At 42.3% G+C, this 18,995-nt stretch overlaps 1 protein-coding gene across 3 annotated transcripts in view; it reads left to right on the forward strand.

Moving 5' to 3' along the window:
- The first annotated feature begins 1,769 nt into the window (after window positions 1-1,769).
- grip1 (glutamate receptor interacting protein 1) overlaps window positions 1,770-18,995 on the forward strand; it is a 259,690-nt gene continuing 242,464 nt past the window's right edge. For all 3 annotated transcript variants that reach the window (XM_080191139.1, XM_080191140.1, XM_080191141.1), the window contains exon 1: window positions 1,770-2,291. In XM_080191139.1, the coding sequence (XP_080047265.1) occupies window positions 2,159-2,291 (133 nt within the window). In that variant the 5' untranslated portion in view covers window positions 1,770-2,158. The remainder of the gene's footprint in view (window positions 2,292-18,995) is intronic.

An 18,995-nucleotide genomic window follows, 5' to 3' on the forward strand; every position in this document is an offset into this window, starting at 1 on the left:
GTGTTCTATGTTCTATGTTAACTGAGCAGGGTGTGTTTTTGTAATCTGGTGATGTTAGATGGTCCATCAGGTTTTAGTACCCATCATATATTTGCAGTGGCTTGGTACAATGGAGTGACATTTCAGAAGGCAGTTCGGAGTCAACCATATTACAAATGCTCAGGAGTTGCTTAGGTCAGACAGGGTAAAGATGATGGATTTCCTTCCTGAAAGAACATTAGTGAACCAAATAGGATTCACTTTTTATTCCAATTTATATAATTGACTGAATTTAAATTTCACAGCTGTGGTGGTGGGGTTTGAATTCATATTTTTATCCAGGCTTCTGCATGACTAAAATAGAAACTGAAAATGCTGGAATAAACTCAGCAGTTAACGGCCAAATTTTCCAGTTGCGCCCGTCATGGGAATCGTAGCGTGGGGGGGGGGCGGACCATGCAAAGATCCATTGGTCTTGGGCAGGATTTTCCGATCTTGGGGCGAGCGCGGCTGGAAAATTCCACCCAAAATGTTTCGAGTCCACATAATCCTTCCAGAGAACCACTACTTCTGAATGACTAAACCAGTAACATAGCCCTGGTGCCATTGTTGCTGGAAGAACATTTTCAATATAATTATTGTTTATTAAAGTTGTGTTTAATTGTGTGCAGGTTATGTTTTAATAACTGGGAGTAACCTAATTATCATGGCTAGAATATTAAATCTAAGGCGCAATCTCTCCAAACATGGGTTTGAAGTAATTCCAAAACCATTCCTGATTTCTGCGTTGTGTGATTGTATTTCGCTGAGTGGGGGGGAAAATAGACAAAGGGAGCAAGGAGATTCAGCTGACATCAGGAAAGAAAAGGGTGGGGGGGGGGCTGGAATTTGATCCTCAGAATGACATCCAGGGGACATTTTCCTCTGAAGGTAAAACTCGGATAGGGGGGAAATCTTGATCACAGCACAACAGAAGTCTCTGCTCAGCATTTCCACAGCGAGAAATGGGTTTGATTAACTGCAATCCGAGAACTGTTTCGGTCACTGGAGTCTGGGTCAGTAAAACAAAAGACTGCACTAAATCACTGTCTGATTGCTCTATGCAAATGACGCCTGGCTGGCTGTCAAAGGAATTGAGTTTTATTTTTACATTCTTTGCACATTCCTGCCTTATCTAGGAATATGTAATGAATACCATCCTGGCGGGATTTAAAACAAAATGCATCGACTTTTATTTAGATTGAAGTCTCCTGCCCCTTAGAAAGATTTCAATCAGTTCAGACCCGCTGAAAATACAAGCAGTAAGAATCTATTGTCCTTGACTGTGTGTTGCTTTGGAAACTCGGTGGGGAAAATAAAACATATCCCGAACCACCTTTAATTGTCTTGTCTGCGGATGAACGTTTCGTGGTTTCAACCTAATACCTTGAACATTGCAAACAAATTACATTTTGAACACACAACGCGCCCAGTGGGTTATCGTGTCAGTTAAACAGCCTCCTCCTTACTGCTGTAATTAACACATAGACACTTGGCTGCGAGTGTGTTGAGTGGATTGAACCATTTAGCTTGCTGTGTGTGTGTGTATATATATATGGTACGGCGTGGGTGTGTGTTTCCCCCATTGTAACACTGAAAGCCCCGTCTGGCAGGTGAAGTCCGCTGCTCCTCTGCATCTTGTAATGCCGCGCACCGTGTATGGCAAAGGAAAGGACTTAATTATCAAGTTGAGTGAGCAACATTTGGTCCGCCTTTTATTTTTGGTGCCGTCTGCGGAAATTAATGCACGCCCACCCCCTTTCAGTGATGAAATAAGTAGGAGAGATAGTGGATGGAGCAATCCAAGTATTGGGGATTCCTTGCCCTCAACGCTCGTTCTTTTTGAACTTTGTTCCTCCCTCTAAGGCTGTCTTGAGGCCATGTCAGGTTCTTTCTCTCGTGCTTTCACAAGTCTTGGTCTGATAGCTTTAATCAATGAGGTCCCTTTAGCTGACAAATAAGACAGCTTTGTTTCAAACTGCTCTGAATACTGTAGTTTTGAGAGGCTGCAGTGTGTAAGCTAGCTTCAGTCTTTTTTTTTATGTTGCCCACTCATGCTCTAGCAATTTTATATTGAGTGGTGCTGTTGCTGCCAAACACCTGGACAGTGTACAGGGTTGACAAGGTACAAAGTGTCAGCATGGACCGATTTCTGTACCTTATGAAACAAATGAGAAGGTCAAGGAGAAGGAAAAGCAAGAAGTATAGACCGGAGGAGGATTACCATGAGGGATATGAAGATGTGTATTATTATGCTTCTGAACAACTGCGGAGTAAGTATGAGCTTAATGTGTATGTGTATATTTTTCTTTTAAAACTCCTGTTTTGTATAAAATTCAGCTTAACTATGCTTACTGAGCAAATGCTAATGAGATGTGAGAAAATGAGTACCAACTATTCTGTTGTCAAAACTATTTGATGTTACTTGGCTTGCATTGAGTACTATTAAGGTTTGTGCTCAGAATACAGCAACCCACCCCAGGGGTTGTACTGACCTGTTCTGCTGTGCAACTTATGCCTTTGTAACAATTCCTAATTCCAAGTCTACACTCATGTGTTGGTGAGTTTTCAGCTGACAGGTGGTTTCAGGTGTTGCATTGCAGGGCTTTGAATAATTTGTAGAAGTCAATGAGCAAGAGTATCTGTTCACATTCCAGAGTTGGGGGTGAATAATTAAGCAGTCCAGTTCTGCAGGGATCATTCGGTTTGCCTCTGCACTTCATTGGATTTGATCTTTGACTCCAGTCAGCAGACAGAAATGCCTGAAGTAACCACTGAAAAAAAGTGTTGAGTATTTTGCTGAATGCGCACAGTTGAGTTCGCCGAGTAACCCATTTGGTTAATGCGAAAGCTTTTATTTACATCCCTGATGCTAGCTCTTGGGCTTTGTTTAAATTACCTTTAGCTTATGATTTCAGCCTGCTAACATTTCCCCAGCCTCCCCTGAAGGTGCTGAGATGTAACTCTGTGATGCCTTCCCAGATCTTGAGCAGTCACTTTTCATGTTAGAACCATGGTAATTAATGTTGATAGGTGATTTAAACCATGGGATAGGGGGGCCGGAGGAAGTACAATCTCATTTCATTTGAATCAAATACCCATACAGGCCCCTTCCCAGCTGGGATCACCACATAGTGCTCAGGACGAAGACCGCGGATTATTTTTTGGTTTCCTTCCTATCTCTAGCTCAGAAGCACCTATCATGGGATTAGCTAAAGAAAAACATGCTGAGGATTAAACTTTGGACATTTCTAGTTTGTGTAGAGCTAAGCAATTTGTCAAGCGAGTAATCAGGGAGCTAATGTGTTACCCTTTTTCAAAGATATGACTGACTATGACAGCTGCCTTGTGCTTGGATTGTATGTGACATGTATATTCAAACCAGCCCAAACAGTTACAACACAAGTTTCACACTCCTCAAGGTTTGAATACAGATTTCAGCTAATGATGGAAGGAAACAAGTCGTTGTGGAACATATGATTATTTTGTGCACGTTTGTATTTAAAAATTGAACTTAGAATTCAGCACGTTGCGTTGAGTATAGTTACTTAATTTTCATTTTGTACCTAATGCGTATGATCTGAACATTATCCAATTAACCAAGATTACTTCTTCATGATCAGCTCTCCTAAATTTTTCAGTAAAATTACAGTAAATTTGCTACTTTCCTTCAAATGTCACATGTAGGTGGAGAAAAATATTGTGCACTGACACAATTTTTCTTTGCTTTCTTTTTATGAGGCAGATAATTCTATCGCTAATTTTCCAAGCCTACTCACTTAGAGTCATAGAATCCTACAGTGAGAAGGAGGCCATTCAGTCCATCGAGTATGCACTGACCTCAATCTCACCCAGGCCCTATCCCCATAACGCCATGCATTTACCCTAGCTAGTCCCCTTGACACTAAGAGGCAATTTAGCATGGTCAATCCACCTAACCCACACATCTTTGGACTGTGCAAGGAAACCGGAGTGCCCAGAGGTAACCCATGCAGACACAGAGAATGTGCAAACTCCACACAGACAGTGACCCAAGCCGGGAATTGAACCCGGGTTCCTGCTGCCATGAGCAGCAGTGCTAACCACTATGCCGCCCTGAAATTCATTTGACATTGGTACAGTATTAGTCTGTTCAGGCCACTGACGTATCCATGAATATGTCTTGTGTTACTTCTTGAGCCAAGTAGGATGTGCATTGAGTTAATTAGAGGAGAGGATGAGAACAAAACCCCTTCTCTCGTTCTTTGTTAGTTTCTTGTCACCTGGTGATCATCTGGCAAATTTTGGTGTGTGGAGAGGGGTACAAGAGCAAATTTCATTAAAACTGGATTTTGAACAAGGGATCCCAAGCCAAGAGTTCAACACTCCTGTGTTGGACTCTTCCCTAACTGCCTCACAAAGCAACCCTTGAATAAGCACTACTTCTATTGAGAGTTATTTGCCAAGCGACACAGTGTTAGCACTGCTGCCTCACAGTGCCAGGGACCCAGGTTCGATTCCCAGCTTGGGTGGAGTTTGCACATTCTCCCCATGTCTGTGTGGGTTTCCTCTGGGTATTCTCGTTTCTTCCAAAGATGTACAGATTAAGTGGATTGGCCATGCTAAATTGCCCCTTAGTGTTAGGGGAACTAGATAGGGTAAACGCATGAGGTTTTGGGGACAGAGCCTGTGTGGGATTGTGGTTGGGGCAGACTTGATGGACTGAATGGCCTCGTTCTGCACAGTAGAATTCTGAGTGCCGTCATGTAATGAGACCAGTTGTGTTAAATCTGGAACGATGCCGTTGCATTGTTTGAGTAAGACATCATCCTAATGAAGATGTCATCTGGCAGACCTGTTGTACTTATCAATCAAGACTTGTATTCTTCCAGTTATGAAGGAACTGCCTTTGAAATGGTTGAGAGCATTTTAGTTCAATGCATTATTAAAACAGTAATGTGTTCCATATTGTTTCTGCATTTGAATTAGGTCAGTTGCTTTTTATTTTATGTGCATTTGATTGATATATATTTCAAATGTAACCTCTGCTTCCTGGTTAATAATAAAACTTAATGACAACTATTGCCATATAATAACATCCTGTGTTCTATCACACGACACCTGTTTTAAAAATTTCGTGTGTTTAAAATGTTTTCAAAATCCAAACTTGATGTGGGTGTTGTTGGCATTGTTAATATTTGCTGCTCATCCCAGGTTTTCTTGAGGAGGTGGTGATATAACTGGATGCCTTAACAGGCCAATTAAGAAGGTGGTTTGAGAGTTCAGCACATTGCAGTAGCATAGAATCATTGAATCCCTAAAATGCAGGAAGAGACCATCCAGCCCATTTAGTCTATGCGGAGTCTCTAAGAGCATCCCACCCAGGCCTTTCCGTCTGCCCTATCCCTGTAGCCCCATGCATTTAGCATGGCTAATCCATCTAACCTTAACCTTTGGATGTAAAGGGGCAATTTAAAATGGCCAATCCACCTGTCCTATGCATTTTTGGGGTGTGGGATGAAATCTGGCACTGTGAGACAGCAGTGCTAACTATTATGCCACCGTAAATCCACACAGACACAGGGAGAATGTTCAAACTCCACACTGTCACCCAAGGATGGAATTGAACCTGGGCACTGTGAGGCAGCAGTGCTAACCATTGTGCCACTATGCCATGCCATTTGGAGTCACATATTGGCCAATCTAGGTGAAGATGGCAGATGTACTCCCCTAAAAGACATGAGTGAACCTGTTGTGTTTTATGGTAATTGCAGGTAGCACATCTAGAAGTTGAGAATCCAGATTTTAAGGGTGGCACGGTGGCACAGTGTTTAGCACTGCTGCTTCACAGCTCCAGGGTCCTGGGTACAATTCTTGGCTCGGGTCACTGTCTGTGTGGAGTTTGCACGTTCTCCTTGTGTCTGTGTGGGTTTGCTCTGGGTACTCTGGTTTCCTCCCACAGTCCAAAGACGTGCGGGTTAGATTGATTGGCCATCTAAGAAATTGCCCCTTAGTGTCCAGGGATGCGTAGTTTAGAGGGATTAGTGGGTATAATATGTAGAAATATGGGGGTAGGGCCCGGGTGGGATTGTGGTCGGTGCAGACTCGATGGGCCGAAGGGCCTCTTTCTGCACTGTAGGATTCTAGATTTTAATTCCAGTGCCCTGATGTTTTTAGAGGTACTGTTGGAATAATAAATATAGAATCCATTGTTGCAATTTTTTTTATAAGAAAACATATTTGTCAGAATCCCTTGTGTTTTCCTTGCTCTTGAAGTCAAGTGTCATTGACCACTATTATTATCCCTGTATCCACATTATTCCAATATAAGTACTCATTTTCGTATCACAGTGAATGACTTGAGTTACAATACCAAATAAACTCCAGTGTTCAGTGTGAGGCCTTTTTTTCTTACGGTATATCTTGCATTCTAAACTCCAAGACTTTCTCTTCCAAATTAGTATGCTGCTTGACTTTTAAGGACAATCGCCGGCATTACCTACTTTTCCTTTGCCTGTACTTACCAGTAAGAGGCTAAATAGCCAAAGAAATCACTATTTTATACAATGCAGACATCGTGAGCTTACAGATCATTGAAGAAAGTAATTATTTGGATGCAAATGGCTTTTTCAAGAACTTGACTTTGTTCCCATGATACATACTGGAACGAATGCTCTCCCCCAATATGATTGGATCTATTTTCTGCCTACAGTTTGTTTTTCTGGCTAATGTTAATTGTTGTGGTACAGCTACTCTTGAAGAGTTGGAACTTTCCTTCATTCTGTTTTCTGCGCAATTCTTCATACTTATGACTGAAATATAGACATGAGGGTGACGAAAGAAAAACATTCTTCAGTAATAATATAATAAACCTTTTGCTGTACAGTGCAGACGCAAGAATTCCAGCTGTCTAGACATCATCAAAGAGCACTGCCTTTTTTTTAAAAGACATCTCTAATCTAAAGCTGTATCGTGGTAACTCATCTTCAAAGAAGAGTCATTTGCATACATGAGGTGGCACAGTGGTTAGCACTGCTGCCTCATACCAGCAGGAACCCAGGTTTGATTCCTGCCTTGGGTCACTGTCTGTGCAGGTTCTGCATACTCTCGCCACGTCTGCGTGGGTTTACTCGGGCTGCTCTGGTTTCTTCCTACAGTCTGAAAGACATGCTGGTTAGGTGCATTGGCCATCCTAAATACTCCCTCAGTGTACCCGAACAGGTGCTGGAGTGTGGCGACTAGGGGATTTTCACCATAACTTGATTGCTAATATGTTAATGTGTGACTACTTGTGACACTAATAAAGAAACTTTCAAACTTTGGGACAAAATCATTTTTACTGGCAAAATCAACACCATCTCAAACAACACATACTGTTTAGCAGATGATGTGATCCCTTGCAGCGTTTCATAAACCATTCTATCACTGTACCTTATTCAAATTTGTGAGCAGTAGCAGGTGTTGTTACTTTGTAGTAAGCTAGAGAGTAGGAGCTTTTAAAACCATGCGATTATTTTGATATCCTCTATCAACCCCATTGAGCCCAGAATTCGCTCGTTCCCCTCTTTAGTTGGGGGCATATGCTATATAACTAAATTAGTTACCCTGTTAACAAAGTAACAGTGGTTAAAGTTACAAAATACCCACATGCCCACAAATAAAGCGGGGAACCCACGAATTCAGGGCTTACTGGTGTTGATTGACGATACCATTAGCTGTGAAACACTGGATGTCCTGAGCAGGTGATAAAATACTTTATAGGGGTGGCATGGTGGCACAGTAGTTAACACTGCTGCCTCACAGTGTCAGAGACCCGGGTTCAATTCCTGGCTTGGGTCACTTTCTGTGTGGAGTTTGCATGTTCTCTCCGAGTCTGCGTGGGAGACAGGGTCCCCCTCCAAAGATGTGCAGGTTAGGTGGATTGGCCATGTTAAATTGCACCTTAGTGCCAGAGGGTAAATGTATGGAGATGGGGGCCTGGGTGGAATTGTGGTTGGTGCAGACTTGATGGGCCGAATGACCGCCTTCTGCATTGTAGGATTCTGTGAAAAGTAAATTTGATGTATATCACAGAAAAGCGCTTGGTATTGTATCTTCAAATTCTGCAATTTAACTTTTATGTTCTACATGACAGGAATAAAATTCTACATCTTTGGGGCAGTAAATTGCAGTTCATAAATATCGCCTGCAGATATTTTTTTTTGGAAGTTTTTTGTTTGTTTTAAACATTTACAGTTACTTGGAAGTTCTAGAGCCGAGTTTTAAAATGTTTTTTCAATAATTTAACTGCACTTCAGATAAAATTCACAATATGCAGTGGGTTAGATTTATAACTTAGATCGTCCCACGTCAGCTGAAGAGTAATGGATTGAAAGTAGCCTATTGCTATCATTTACAAAAGGATCTATCAATAGACAAAAAGACATAGGAGCAGAAGTAAGCCATTTGGCCCATTGAGTCTGCTTCGTCATTCAGTGAGATCATGACTGATCTGATATAATCCTCAACTCCACTTTCCTATCTTATCCCCGTAACCCTTGATTTCCTTACTGATTAGAAATTTGGCTATCTCAGCCTTGAACATAAATGACTCAGCCTTTGCAGCCCTCTGTGATAATGAATTCCATAAATTCACCACCTTCTGATAGAAGGAATTCCTCCTCATCTCTGTCTTAAATAGCCCTTTGGTCCTAGACTCTCCCACAAGGGGAAACAATCTCAGCATCTACCCTATCAAGCCCCCGAGAATCCTAAACAAAACAGAAAAATGCTGAAAAATCTCTGAGTTGAGAGCATCTGGGGAGAGTTGAGCCAATGTTTCAAGTCTAGATAACCCTTTGTCAGAGCTGAGAGGAAAGAGAGTCTACTCTCTCCACAGATGCTGTCAGACCTGCTGAGATTTTCCAGCATTTTTCTGTTTTTTGTTTCAGATTCCAGCATCCGCAGTATTTTGCTTTTACCCCTGAGGATCCTATACATCTCCATAAGGTTGCCTGTCATTTTTCTAAACTCTATTGAGTACAGGCCCAACCTACTCATCCCTCCATATCTGGGATCAACCCTCTCTGGACTGCCTCGAACACTAGTGTATCCTCCCTTTAAGTAAGGGGACCAGAATTGTTCACATTATTCCAGTGGATGAAGCATTTGCCTCTTTCCTCTGGTAGGAGCTTTAATGTGCAAATCTAGGCTGCTCACTGCTCACAGGACCCTGATGTGAGGAACAGAGCAGAGCTGGTTAGAGTGATTGCCATTGCTCGCTTTGCACACTTTTCTTCAGTAGAAGTTCTGCTTCACTCAGCAGAGAATTCCACAGATTCACAACCCTTTGTGTGAAGAAGTTCCTCCTCAACTCAGTCCTAAATCAGCTTTCCCTTACTTTGAGGCTGTGCTCCCTAGTTCTAGTTTCCCCACCAGTAAAAACAACTTCACCGCTTCTATCTTATCTAGCCCCTTCATAATCTTATGTTTCTATAAAATCTCCCCTCATTATTCGGAATTCCAATGAGTATAGCCCCAGTCTACTCGGTCGCTCATCATAAGCCAACCCTCTCAACTCCAGAATCAACCTAGTGAACCTCCTCTGCACTCCCTCCAGTGCCAGTATATCCTTTCTCAAGTAAGAAGACCAGAACTGTACACAGTACTCCAGGTGTGGCCTCACCAGCCACCAGTTGCAACATAACCTTGTTGTTTTTAAACTCCAGCCCTCTAGCAATAAAGGACAAAATTCCATTTGCCTTCTTAATTATCTGCTGCACCTGCAAACCAACACCTTGAGATTCCTGCACAAGGACATCCAGGGCCAAATCAAGCCAACTCCAGCATGGATTTTGCAGCAACAGCTGGCCAGTGTGGCTCCTTTAGGGAATGAAAATCCCTGGCATTGTGGCAGCTAAGCGGCTACCAAAAGACCTCTGCTGAAATGATCACTTTCCAGCATTTCTACATCAAACAGCAGAAAAAACACCTTAACCTATTAAATCACATCAGCAACTTCGCACCCACGAGTTTCAATATGCCCAGTGCTGAAATGTGGAGCGGGAAGCTTTAGAAATGGCTCCAGTGAAAATACATGAGAAAATAAAATTCCAGGTGATATTAGCCTGTCTGGCCAGTGGAACAAAATCAAGGCCTGTGCTTATGTTCAAACGAACTGTAACACCACATTGAACATCAAGTTCGTTTTTGCCCATGAAAACGGCTAGATAAGTAAGGATGGAATGATGTTGTGGAATAGGTGAGGCACAATGGCACAGTAGTTAGCACTGCTGCCTCTCAGCACCAGGGGCCCAGGTTCAATCCCAGCCTTGGGTGACTGTATGCGTGAGTTTCCTCTGTGTGCTCAGGTTTCTTCCCACAGTCCAAAAGACGTGCTGGTTAGGTGCATTGGTCATCCTAAAATCTCCCTCAGTGTACCCAAACAGGTGCCAGAGTGTGGCGACCAGGGGATTTTCACACTAACTTCATTGCAGTGTTAACATTAGCCTATTTGTGACACTAATAAATGAACTTCGCTTTAACATTACATAGGCCACCAGCACCATCTAAAGTAAAGAACGCAGTTTATTAATATGGGACATGTTCAGATCGCTTATAACTGAAGAAATCAAGGGAATCCTGCATCCACATTGTAGTTTTTGGCGCCTTCAAAGGATGGCTTGTTTGCTCTGATCTACAATAATGCTATTGAGTATTAGTAAGTGGGCAGATAGTGTGAACGTAGTCTGCATATTTGAGCCGGAAGCCCTGTGAATGGATGTCTCAACATTCAGTTTGTTTAAAGTCTTTAATAACATTTGTGAACCTTGAGAGTAGCTGATGTATTCTGGTGTGATACAATCTTGTAGATGTGAAAAATAAATGGGGGATCTAAACATAGAGCCACTGGGAATGCAAAGAAGAGCAGACGTGAAATAACACTGGATATCATCTCTGATTTTTTTCTCTTGATAAATTGTCTAATCTTACACTGGATGCAAATGTGAAAATATTCTAGTCTCTCTCTCTCTCTCCCCCTCTTATCATTTCTCTTCTCTGCCACCTGCCTCCCCACCCTCTTTTTGACCTTGGTCTAGTAATTCAACAGGCTTAGGATGCAGTGTTTCACTTGGGTGCGTTTACTGTGTGTATATTAGCAGACTATTAACCAAAGAGGTTGTGTCAGATGAGCCATATGCTGTCCTCGCCCATGCAGCACGCACTGGATATCAGGAGCTGGAATCATTTATACGTGTGATGTACCTTCTGTTTGTGCAAAGTCATTGAAGCTAATCAGGAGTATCTCCTGTTTGTATTCACTTGTTGCCTGGACTATAGTTTCCCTGGTACCTTGCCAGTGTAATTTTACACGTGTACGCATTTATGGTGAGTGTTAGATTGTCGGATTTTAGGATGCACCGTAGTCCATCTTAATTCTGCCTTCCTGTAGATAGAACGGGAGTCACTGGAGAACGCTAGGAAGGAGGTTTCTGATGAACTAACCTCTTCCTGTCATAGGGTGTTGAGAGGCTAATTAGAGTGCTCTTGTTTCAGCCCCAGCTGAATGTCTGATCTTACAGTAGCTGGAAAAACCGCTGCCTTTTATTCACACAGCCAACACCAGCTATAACATTCATGCAATCCAGGTCCTCATCAGAGCAAGGGTTCAAAACCACTTAATTCATGGAATCGAAAACGTGTAGCTGTCCCTCAGGAGCAGATATCAAAGACTTCTCAAATACTAATATATTATGCATGACCCCTGTGGGTGCACTTTCAAGGAAATGAGCCAAGTTCTTTCTGTTGCCTCTGCAGAAGCTTGGGCAAACTTAGGACAACTCTGGCTTCAGTATTTCTCGCTATCTCTCACTGTAACTGGTACACATGAAGACAGTATTTTTGGAGATGGCATCTCCTAAGCTTCCACATGTGGTATCTTCCATTGCATCCCTCTTCTGCATAGTATGCAGTCATTTTTTGCTTGGTAATCATTGTACATCTCAAATATGTTAGCTGTTTCCACGATTGCTGTTGTGATTTCTGCTTCCATAACCTACTAAGATTTTGATCATGCTACTGATTTGGACAATCTGTAATATCAATGGGTTTTATTCAGTCATTAACTGAATAAAGTGGCTGTTACTTATGGGCAGCATGGTGGCACAGTGGTTAGCACTGCTGCCTCACAGTGCCAGGGACCCAGCTTGGATTCCCAGCTTGGGTCATTGTCTGTGTGGATTTTGCATGTTCTCCCCATGTCTGCATGGGTTTCCTCCAGGTGCTCCGTTTTCCTCCCGCTGTCCAAAGGTGTGCGAGTTAGGTGGATTGGCCATGCTAAAGTGCCCCTTATTATCAGGCGGACTGGCTAAGGTAAATACATGGGATTATAGGGATTGAGCCTGGGTAGAATTGTGGTCAGAGCAGACTCAGTGGGCCAAATGGCCTCCTTCTGCTCTCTAGGATTCTATGATAATTGGGGAAACAGGAAAATCAGTTGTTTGTCAACAAACTAACTTGAACTCATTTGAGTCTTCAGCTGAAACTGCCTAATGGCTGAAACACAATTAGGTGCCAAGCTCACCCTAGAACCGGAAAATCCCACCAATGTCAATGGACCTTTTGCATGGTTTCCCCCCATCCTACAGTTCCCGTTTCTTATGCACTATACGGACAAAGCATACCGTACATAGAGAAGGAAAGGGGAGAGTGCAGAATGTAATGTTACAGTCATAGCTAGGGTATAGAGAAAGGTCAACTTAATAGCATTGCTAATGAGTTAGTATAGAATTTTCAAAGTATGGAGCTGGAGTAAAATATAGAATTTGAGGGTATGGGTGGCACAGTGGTTGGCACTGCTGCCTCAGAGCGCCAGGGACCTGGGTTCAATTCCCAGCTTTGGTCACTGTCTGTAACTCCCCGGATGGGAAAATATCCCTCAAGGTGTTTGTTTTTTAAATTAGTTTGTAGGAATAGCTAAAACATTGCAAACTTAGGATTGCACTATTTTTCAATAAATCACACATTGCTTTAATTGATTTGTACCTCCGATATTATGGTACGTAGTCTTAGGTGTGGATTTTAATATATTTAGTGTGGATGTGGGCCTTGCATTGAGATATGATGAGAGAATGTGGCTTTTTTATGGCTTCTCTGTATCTGTAGAGAGATGTGTATTTGTTTGTGACGGAAGATAAACTTCTGGAGTTTATGACCTGTTTTTTCAAAAAAAAGCTGGGTTTGTTGTAAAGATGGAGTGACATGAGATGAATTGTGTCCTGTAGGCACAAGAGAGAGTGAATTTGGACCAACTCCAAAAAAGGGGAGGAATGGGACACTGGGGATAAAAGTTGGGAAATTGTAATTCTTGGGCATCTGGGCTATGATTCTTCTCGACACAGTCCAACATCAGATGGCACCAGAATGTGGTGACATCTTGCAGGCTGCACCCAGCATACTTTTTAAAAGTTTGTTTATTTATTTATCAATTACAAGTGAGGCTTACATTAACACTGCAATAAAGTTACTGTGAAATTCCCCCTAGTCAGCACACTCCCGTGCCTGTTCAGGTCAATGTACCTAACCAGCACATCTTTCAGACTGTGGGAGGAAACCGGAGCACCCGGAGGAAACTCACGCAGACACGGGGAGAACGTGCAGACCCCGCACAGACAGTGACTCAAGTTGAGAATTGAACCCAGGTCCCTGACACTGTGAGGCAGCAGTGCCAATGACCATGCCACCCCTACCCTCTAATTCTATATTTTACTCTAGCTCCATGCTTTGAAAATTCTATATACTCTTATAAACTCTCTAACAATGCTATTAAGTTGACCTTTCTCTATACCCTAGCTTTGGATGCAACATTACATTCTGCACTCTCTCCTTTCCTCCTGTATGTACAGTGTGCTTTGTCTGTATAGCACGCAAGAAATAATACTTTTCGCTGTATACTAATACATGTGACAATAAATCAAATCAAACTTCACTTCAAAGACAAAGAAGAGGGACATTGCCTGTGCTGACAACACCAAGAGTCCCTGGGATCTCGAAAGAGGAGAAACTTCTCTGATGTCCTCACTGTTTCTTATTAAGTATTTGAAATTTGCTTAATAAATTCTACTTGATTCATAAATGCTAGTTATTCATACTTCGTAGGCCAAGGATCCTAGTGTTAGAAATTAAAGTTCAGACCTTAAAAGAGATCTGAATGAAGAGGGATTATGCTTCAAATCCTTAAACCTTTATAGGGTACTGAACAATACTTAATTTGGCTGCACAAAAATGCATTCCTTCAACTTAAGTAACAGTTACTGCAACCTTTCCATTTCTTTGACAAATAGTTATAAGATTGTGTTGGAATATATGAGCAAGAAACCTGCAATTCAAAGCTACACTAATGTCCTGGCATCATTGGCTAAGGGACAGACACTTACCAGAATTAATGTAGTAAATAGCTCATTTCTGGGAAGGTACTGGAAGTTCAGTTTGATCTGCTTGATTTGTATCTGGGGGGAGAGGAAAAAAAGTGTGGAAAAAAACACAAAGACCCAGACCTTCCTGTTGCTTGCTATTTCAACACACATTCTGCTCTCCTGTCCACATCTCAGTGCTGTCCTGATCCTCATCGCTTATTGAAGTTTGTGTTTTCGGGCGTCATAGTGACACAGTGGTTAGCATTGCTGCCTCACAGGGACAGGGACCTGGGTTCGATTCCAGGCTTGGGTCACTGTTTATGTGGAGTTTGCACATTCTCTTTTTGTCTGCGTGGGTTTCTTCTGGGTGCTTCAGATTCATCCCACAGTCCAAAGATGTACAGGTTAGGTGAATTGGCCGTGCTAAATTCTCCCTCTGTGTACCTGAACAGGCACTGGAGTGTGCTGACTAGGGGATTTTCACAGTACCTTCATTGCAATGTGAATGTAAGCCTACTTGTGATGCTAATAAATAAATAAATAACCTTTAATAATAAACACGTGTCCACCCTTGACCTGTTGCAATATTCCAACAAAGCCTGATGCAAACTGGAGGAACAGCACCTCATCTTCTGATTAGAAGCTTTACAACCTTTCAGACTGAACATTGAGTTCAATAACTTCAGAGCGTTAACTGTCCCCTCCACCTTCACCCATTTCCATTCATTTTGTTTTGTTTAATTTTATCTTATTCACTTATATATTTTCTTCATTCATCATTTCATTTTTCCACTTGTTAAAAATCTCACTCCCATCCACCCAGCCCACTAGGGACGCAAGTTCCATGCCTCAGGTTGTCCTTTGACGCCCTGCTTACCTCTTTGTTCTGTCATTTACTAAATCTGATCTCTTAATGGCCACTATCAGCACCTTTCTTAGCCATGATCACCAGCATTTTGATTTCCTTTTTTCCTTTTGTCCACAACCATGTCTGGTGCTCCTCCTCCTCTCCCACCACCACCGCCTCCCCCCTCCAGCCCCCCGGCCCCTGAGTGTCTAGTACCTGGGAAAAGACCTTGGACTGTCTATCATCTCTGTGTGTATAATTTGATGACTGTACATAGTTTGATAAAGAACTTTGGACTTGTATGTAATACTCTTAGACTGGACAGAATGTAATTTTTTGATCTCAGGGAAAATGTAAATATGATTTTTTTTTTACTGTTGTAGCGATCAGAAATGTTTCTGTAATATTTTTCAGATTATATATGAATAAAGTATATTTTTAGAAATTAAAAAAAGCTCTATTCTCTCTCTAGAAATGCTGTCAGACCTGCTGAGACTTTCCAGCATTTTCTGTTTATAGTCCATGACTCTTTGCCCTCCATCACTTGAATCAGTGCCTTAATTGCCTTTGTTTCACCATCAATGCCAATCGTCCATTGGTGAGGCCAGATTTAGAGTATTGTGTAGTGTTTTGGTCACCTAGTTACAGGAAGGTTGAAAGAGTGCAGAGAAGGTTCACAAAGATGTTGCCGGGACTTGAGAAGCTGAGTTACAGAGAGAGATTGAATAGGTTAGAACTTTATTCCCTGGAGCGTAGAAGAATGAGGAGAGACTTGATAGAGGTGTATAAGATTTTGATGGGTATAGATAGAGTGAATGCAAGTAGACTTTTTCCATTGAGACTAGGGGAGAAAAAAACCAGAGGGCATGGGTTAAGGGTGAAAGGAGAAAAGTTTAAAGGGAATATTAGGGGGGATTCTTCAGGCAGAGTGGTGGGAGTGTGGAATCAGCTGCCGGACATAGTGGTAAATGCGGGGTCACTTTTAACATTTTAAGAAAAACTTGGACGGGTTTGTGGATGAGAGGGGTGTGGAGGGATATGGTTCAAGTGCAGGTCAGTGGGATTAAGCAAAAAATGGTTCGGCACAGACAAGAAGGGCCAAAAGGCTGTTTCTGAGCTGTAATTTTCTATGGTTCTATGGAGTGATCTGAGGGTTCTCTGCTTCTTCCTTGAATGTACGCCCACTCATGTCTCCATACACCATTCTCCATTTGGATAAATCTGTTCTCACATTGAACAATTTCTCTCCTTTAACTCCATTCATTTCCTCCAAATAAAAGGTATGGCGAAGGGAACCCACATGAGTCCTAGCTATGCCTGCATTTCAATGGGATATACAGAACTGTTCTGGTTCTACTCTGGTCCCTTCCCTTGTCTTTTTTCTCATTACATTGTTGGCTTTTTCAGTGCCTGTGCCTGTTCCTGTTCCTGCCCAAACTACAATATTTAATCAACATTTGCTTCCAATTTCGCACCCTTGTCTCGCCTTCAGATGGTCAATTTTTTTCCAGTTTTCTGTCTTGATTTCTGACAAATATCTACTCTAATTACAAAGCTTCCTCAACTCCATTTCCTGCTTCTTCTAAAGACTTTACTGCATTCCACTTCTCATTTACATCTGTTCTGATGATGCCAGTTTCTGCTGATATTTTCTTATTCCCTCAACCAATGATTCATCATGACGATGGTCAACAGTACCCTCAACGTGCCCATCCCATTTCCTGCCCTCACCCCTTCTCCTTCCTCCAAGAACCATGATAGGATTCCCCTTGAACTTTCCTTCACCTTCCCCACCTGCACATGCAACTGATCAATCTCTGTCATTTCCATCAACCCGCTGATGTGATGCCACCAAAAATCACAAATTCCCCTTCCCTCACATTTCGCAGTCACAAGAGATTGTTCCTTCCACAACACCCTGGTCCACTCTTCAACGTCGTACCCATCCCTCCCTCCAAAATATCCCTTCCCCGCACTCCTATGTCATGCAAGTGCAGATGATGTAACACCTGTCCTTTACCTCCTCCCTTCCCGTTGTTCAGGACATCAAAAACTCCGACCAGGACAAACAATAATTTGCTTGTGCTTTCAGTTTAGTATAGTGTATTTGAAGCACCGTCTCGTCAAAACTTAGACTGGACCCAGATTGGCTGACCACCTAGTGGAAACCTCCATTGGGTTTGCAAGCATGATGCTGAGATAGCAGTGACCTGTCTCTTTAAGTCTCCATCTCACTCACTCTGATCTCCTTTGGTCTCATCCTCCTTTATGCTTGTTCTAAGTTCCACGGAAGCTCAAGGAACAGTGCTTTATCTTTTGATTGCACACTTGATAGTCTTCCAGACACAACATCGAGTTGTGATGCTCAGGAAGGCAGCTCACCACCATCTTCTCGAGGGCAATCGGGGACGGGGCAATAAATGCTGGCCAGCCAGCAACACCCATTGTCCCACAACTGAATAAAAAAGTCCCAGATTGTAACCCATTTTGACTGGATTGATGAAGGCTCTAAAATTATTAATTTGAAAATAGGAAACTATTAGCCACTGTACCCATTTTCCTTAAAATTGGATGGAGGATTTGCAAATAGGTGAGCATATGTTTGCCACTATTGTGCGCCACTACGGATTTTCACTGCTCTGACCTTGAAGTCTCTTCAATAAGTCACTGCAGGGTGACATGACTAAGGAACGGTTGCAGAATGGATGGGATGCCACGTACATATTTCCAGACACTGAACGTAGTTGTCAAAGGTCATTGTAGTTTTCAGCCTCTGGGTTTTGCTACGCTTTTGCTTTTTCTAATAAGTGAACTTTTTTTTTACGATGGCACTCCTGTTTAAGATGAAGCATTGCGGTGATGGGAGAATTAGATTTCTGATAGCAGTTTGTTTTAGAATGTCAGGATCATTCCACCATGTAATAGCTATTGATGTGATTATAAGGCTTGGCTGAGTATTAATGACGCTAGTGAAGAATCAGAAAGAGATTTGTGTGTGCTGTGGACCTGTGTTATGTAGTCAGTGAACGGTGTTATGACAATGAGCAGTGTCTGAATACTTAAAGCATTAAATGATTCGTGTTAAGCTTCTCAAACATTTAGTTTACTAAAGTTTAAAAGGACAATTTGGTCTCAAATCATCTATCCTGACCTGTGACAGCAAGGATGGTCTTTAAAATATGATCAGATCGGTGAGTAAAACTCAGATCATTTCCCTGCAAATGTAGAGGATGACGTTCAATAAGCTTGGGTTTACTCAGACTAATAGTCAGCACAATTATTCATTGTAGATCCTGCAGATAATGTCTGGGTCATCACAGCCTCATTGAGACTTTTGTAGAGAACCTGCCAGTTTACATCGGAGTAAATCATCAGGATGACCACTGCATCTCTGAAACAACCCACCTATCCTCGTGGCTTCTTGAGGTTGGATAGGTTTAGGTTGTCTTCATTGGAGCACAGAAGACTGAGGGGGCATCCTGATCGAGGTGTACAAGGTTATGAGGGACATAGACAGAATGGAAAAGGAGCAGCTGTTCCTCTTAGTTGAAGGGTTAGTCATGAGGGGACTAGGTTCAAGATGTGGGGCCGGGAGGATGTGACGAAAAGCTTTTTTTGCCCAGAGAGTGATGATAATCTGGAATATGCTGCCTGGGAGGGTGTGTAGAGGCGAGTTGCCTCACATTCTGTAAAAAGTACCTCGATGAGCACTTGGCACGTTACTACGTTCAGAGTTATGGGCCAAGTGCTGGCAGATG

This window comes from Carcharhinus amblyrhynchos, chromosome 6 (assembly GCF_965287045.1).
Source record: "Carcharhinus amblyrhynchos chromosome 6, sCarAmb.v2.hapA, whole genome shotgun sequence".
Taxonomy (NCBI): domain Eukaryota; kingdom Metazoa; phylum Chordata; class Chondrichthyes; order Carcharhiniformes; family Carcharhinidae; genus Carcharhinus; species Carcharhinus amblyrhynchos.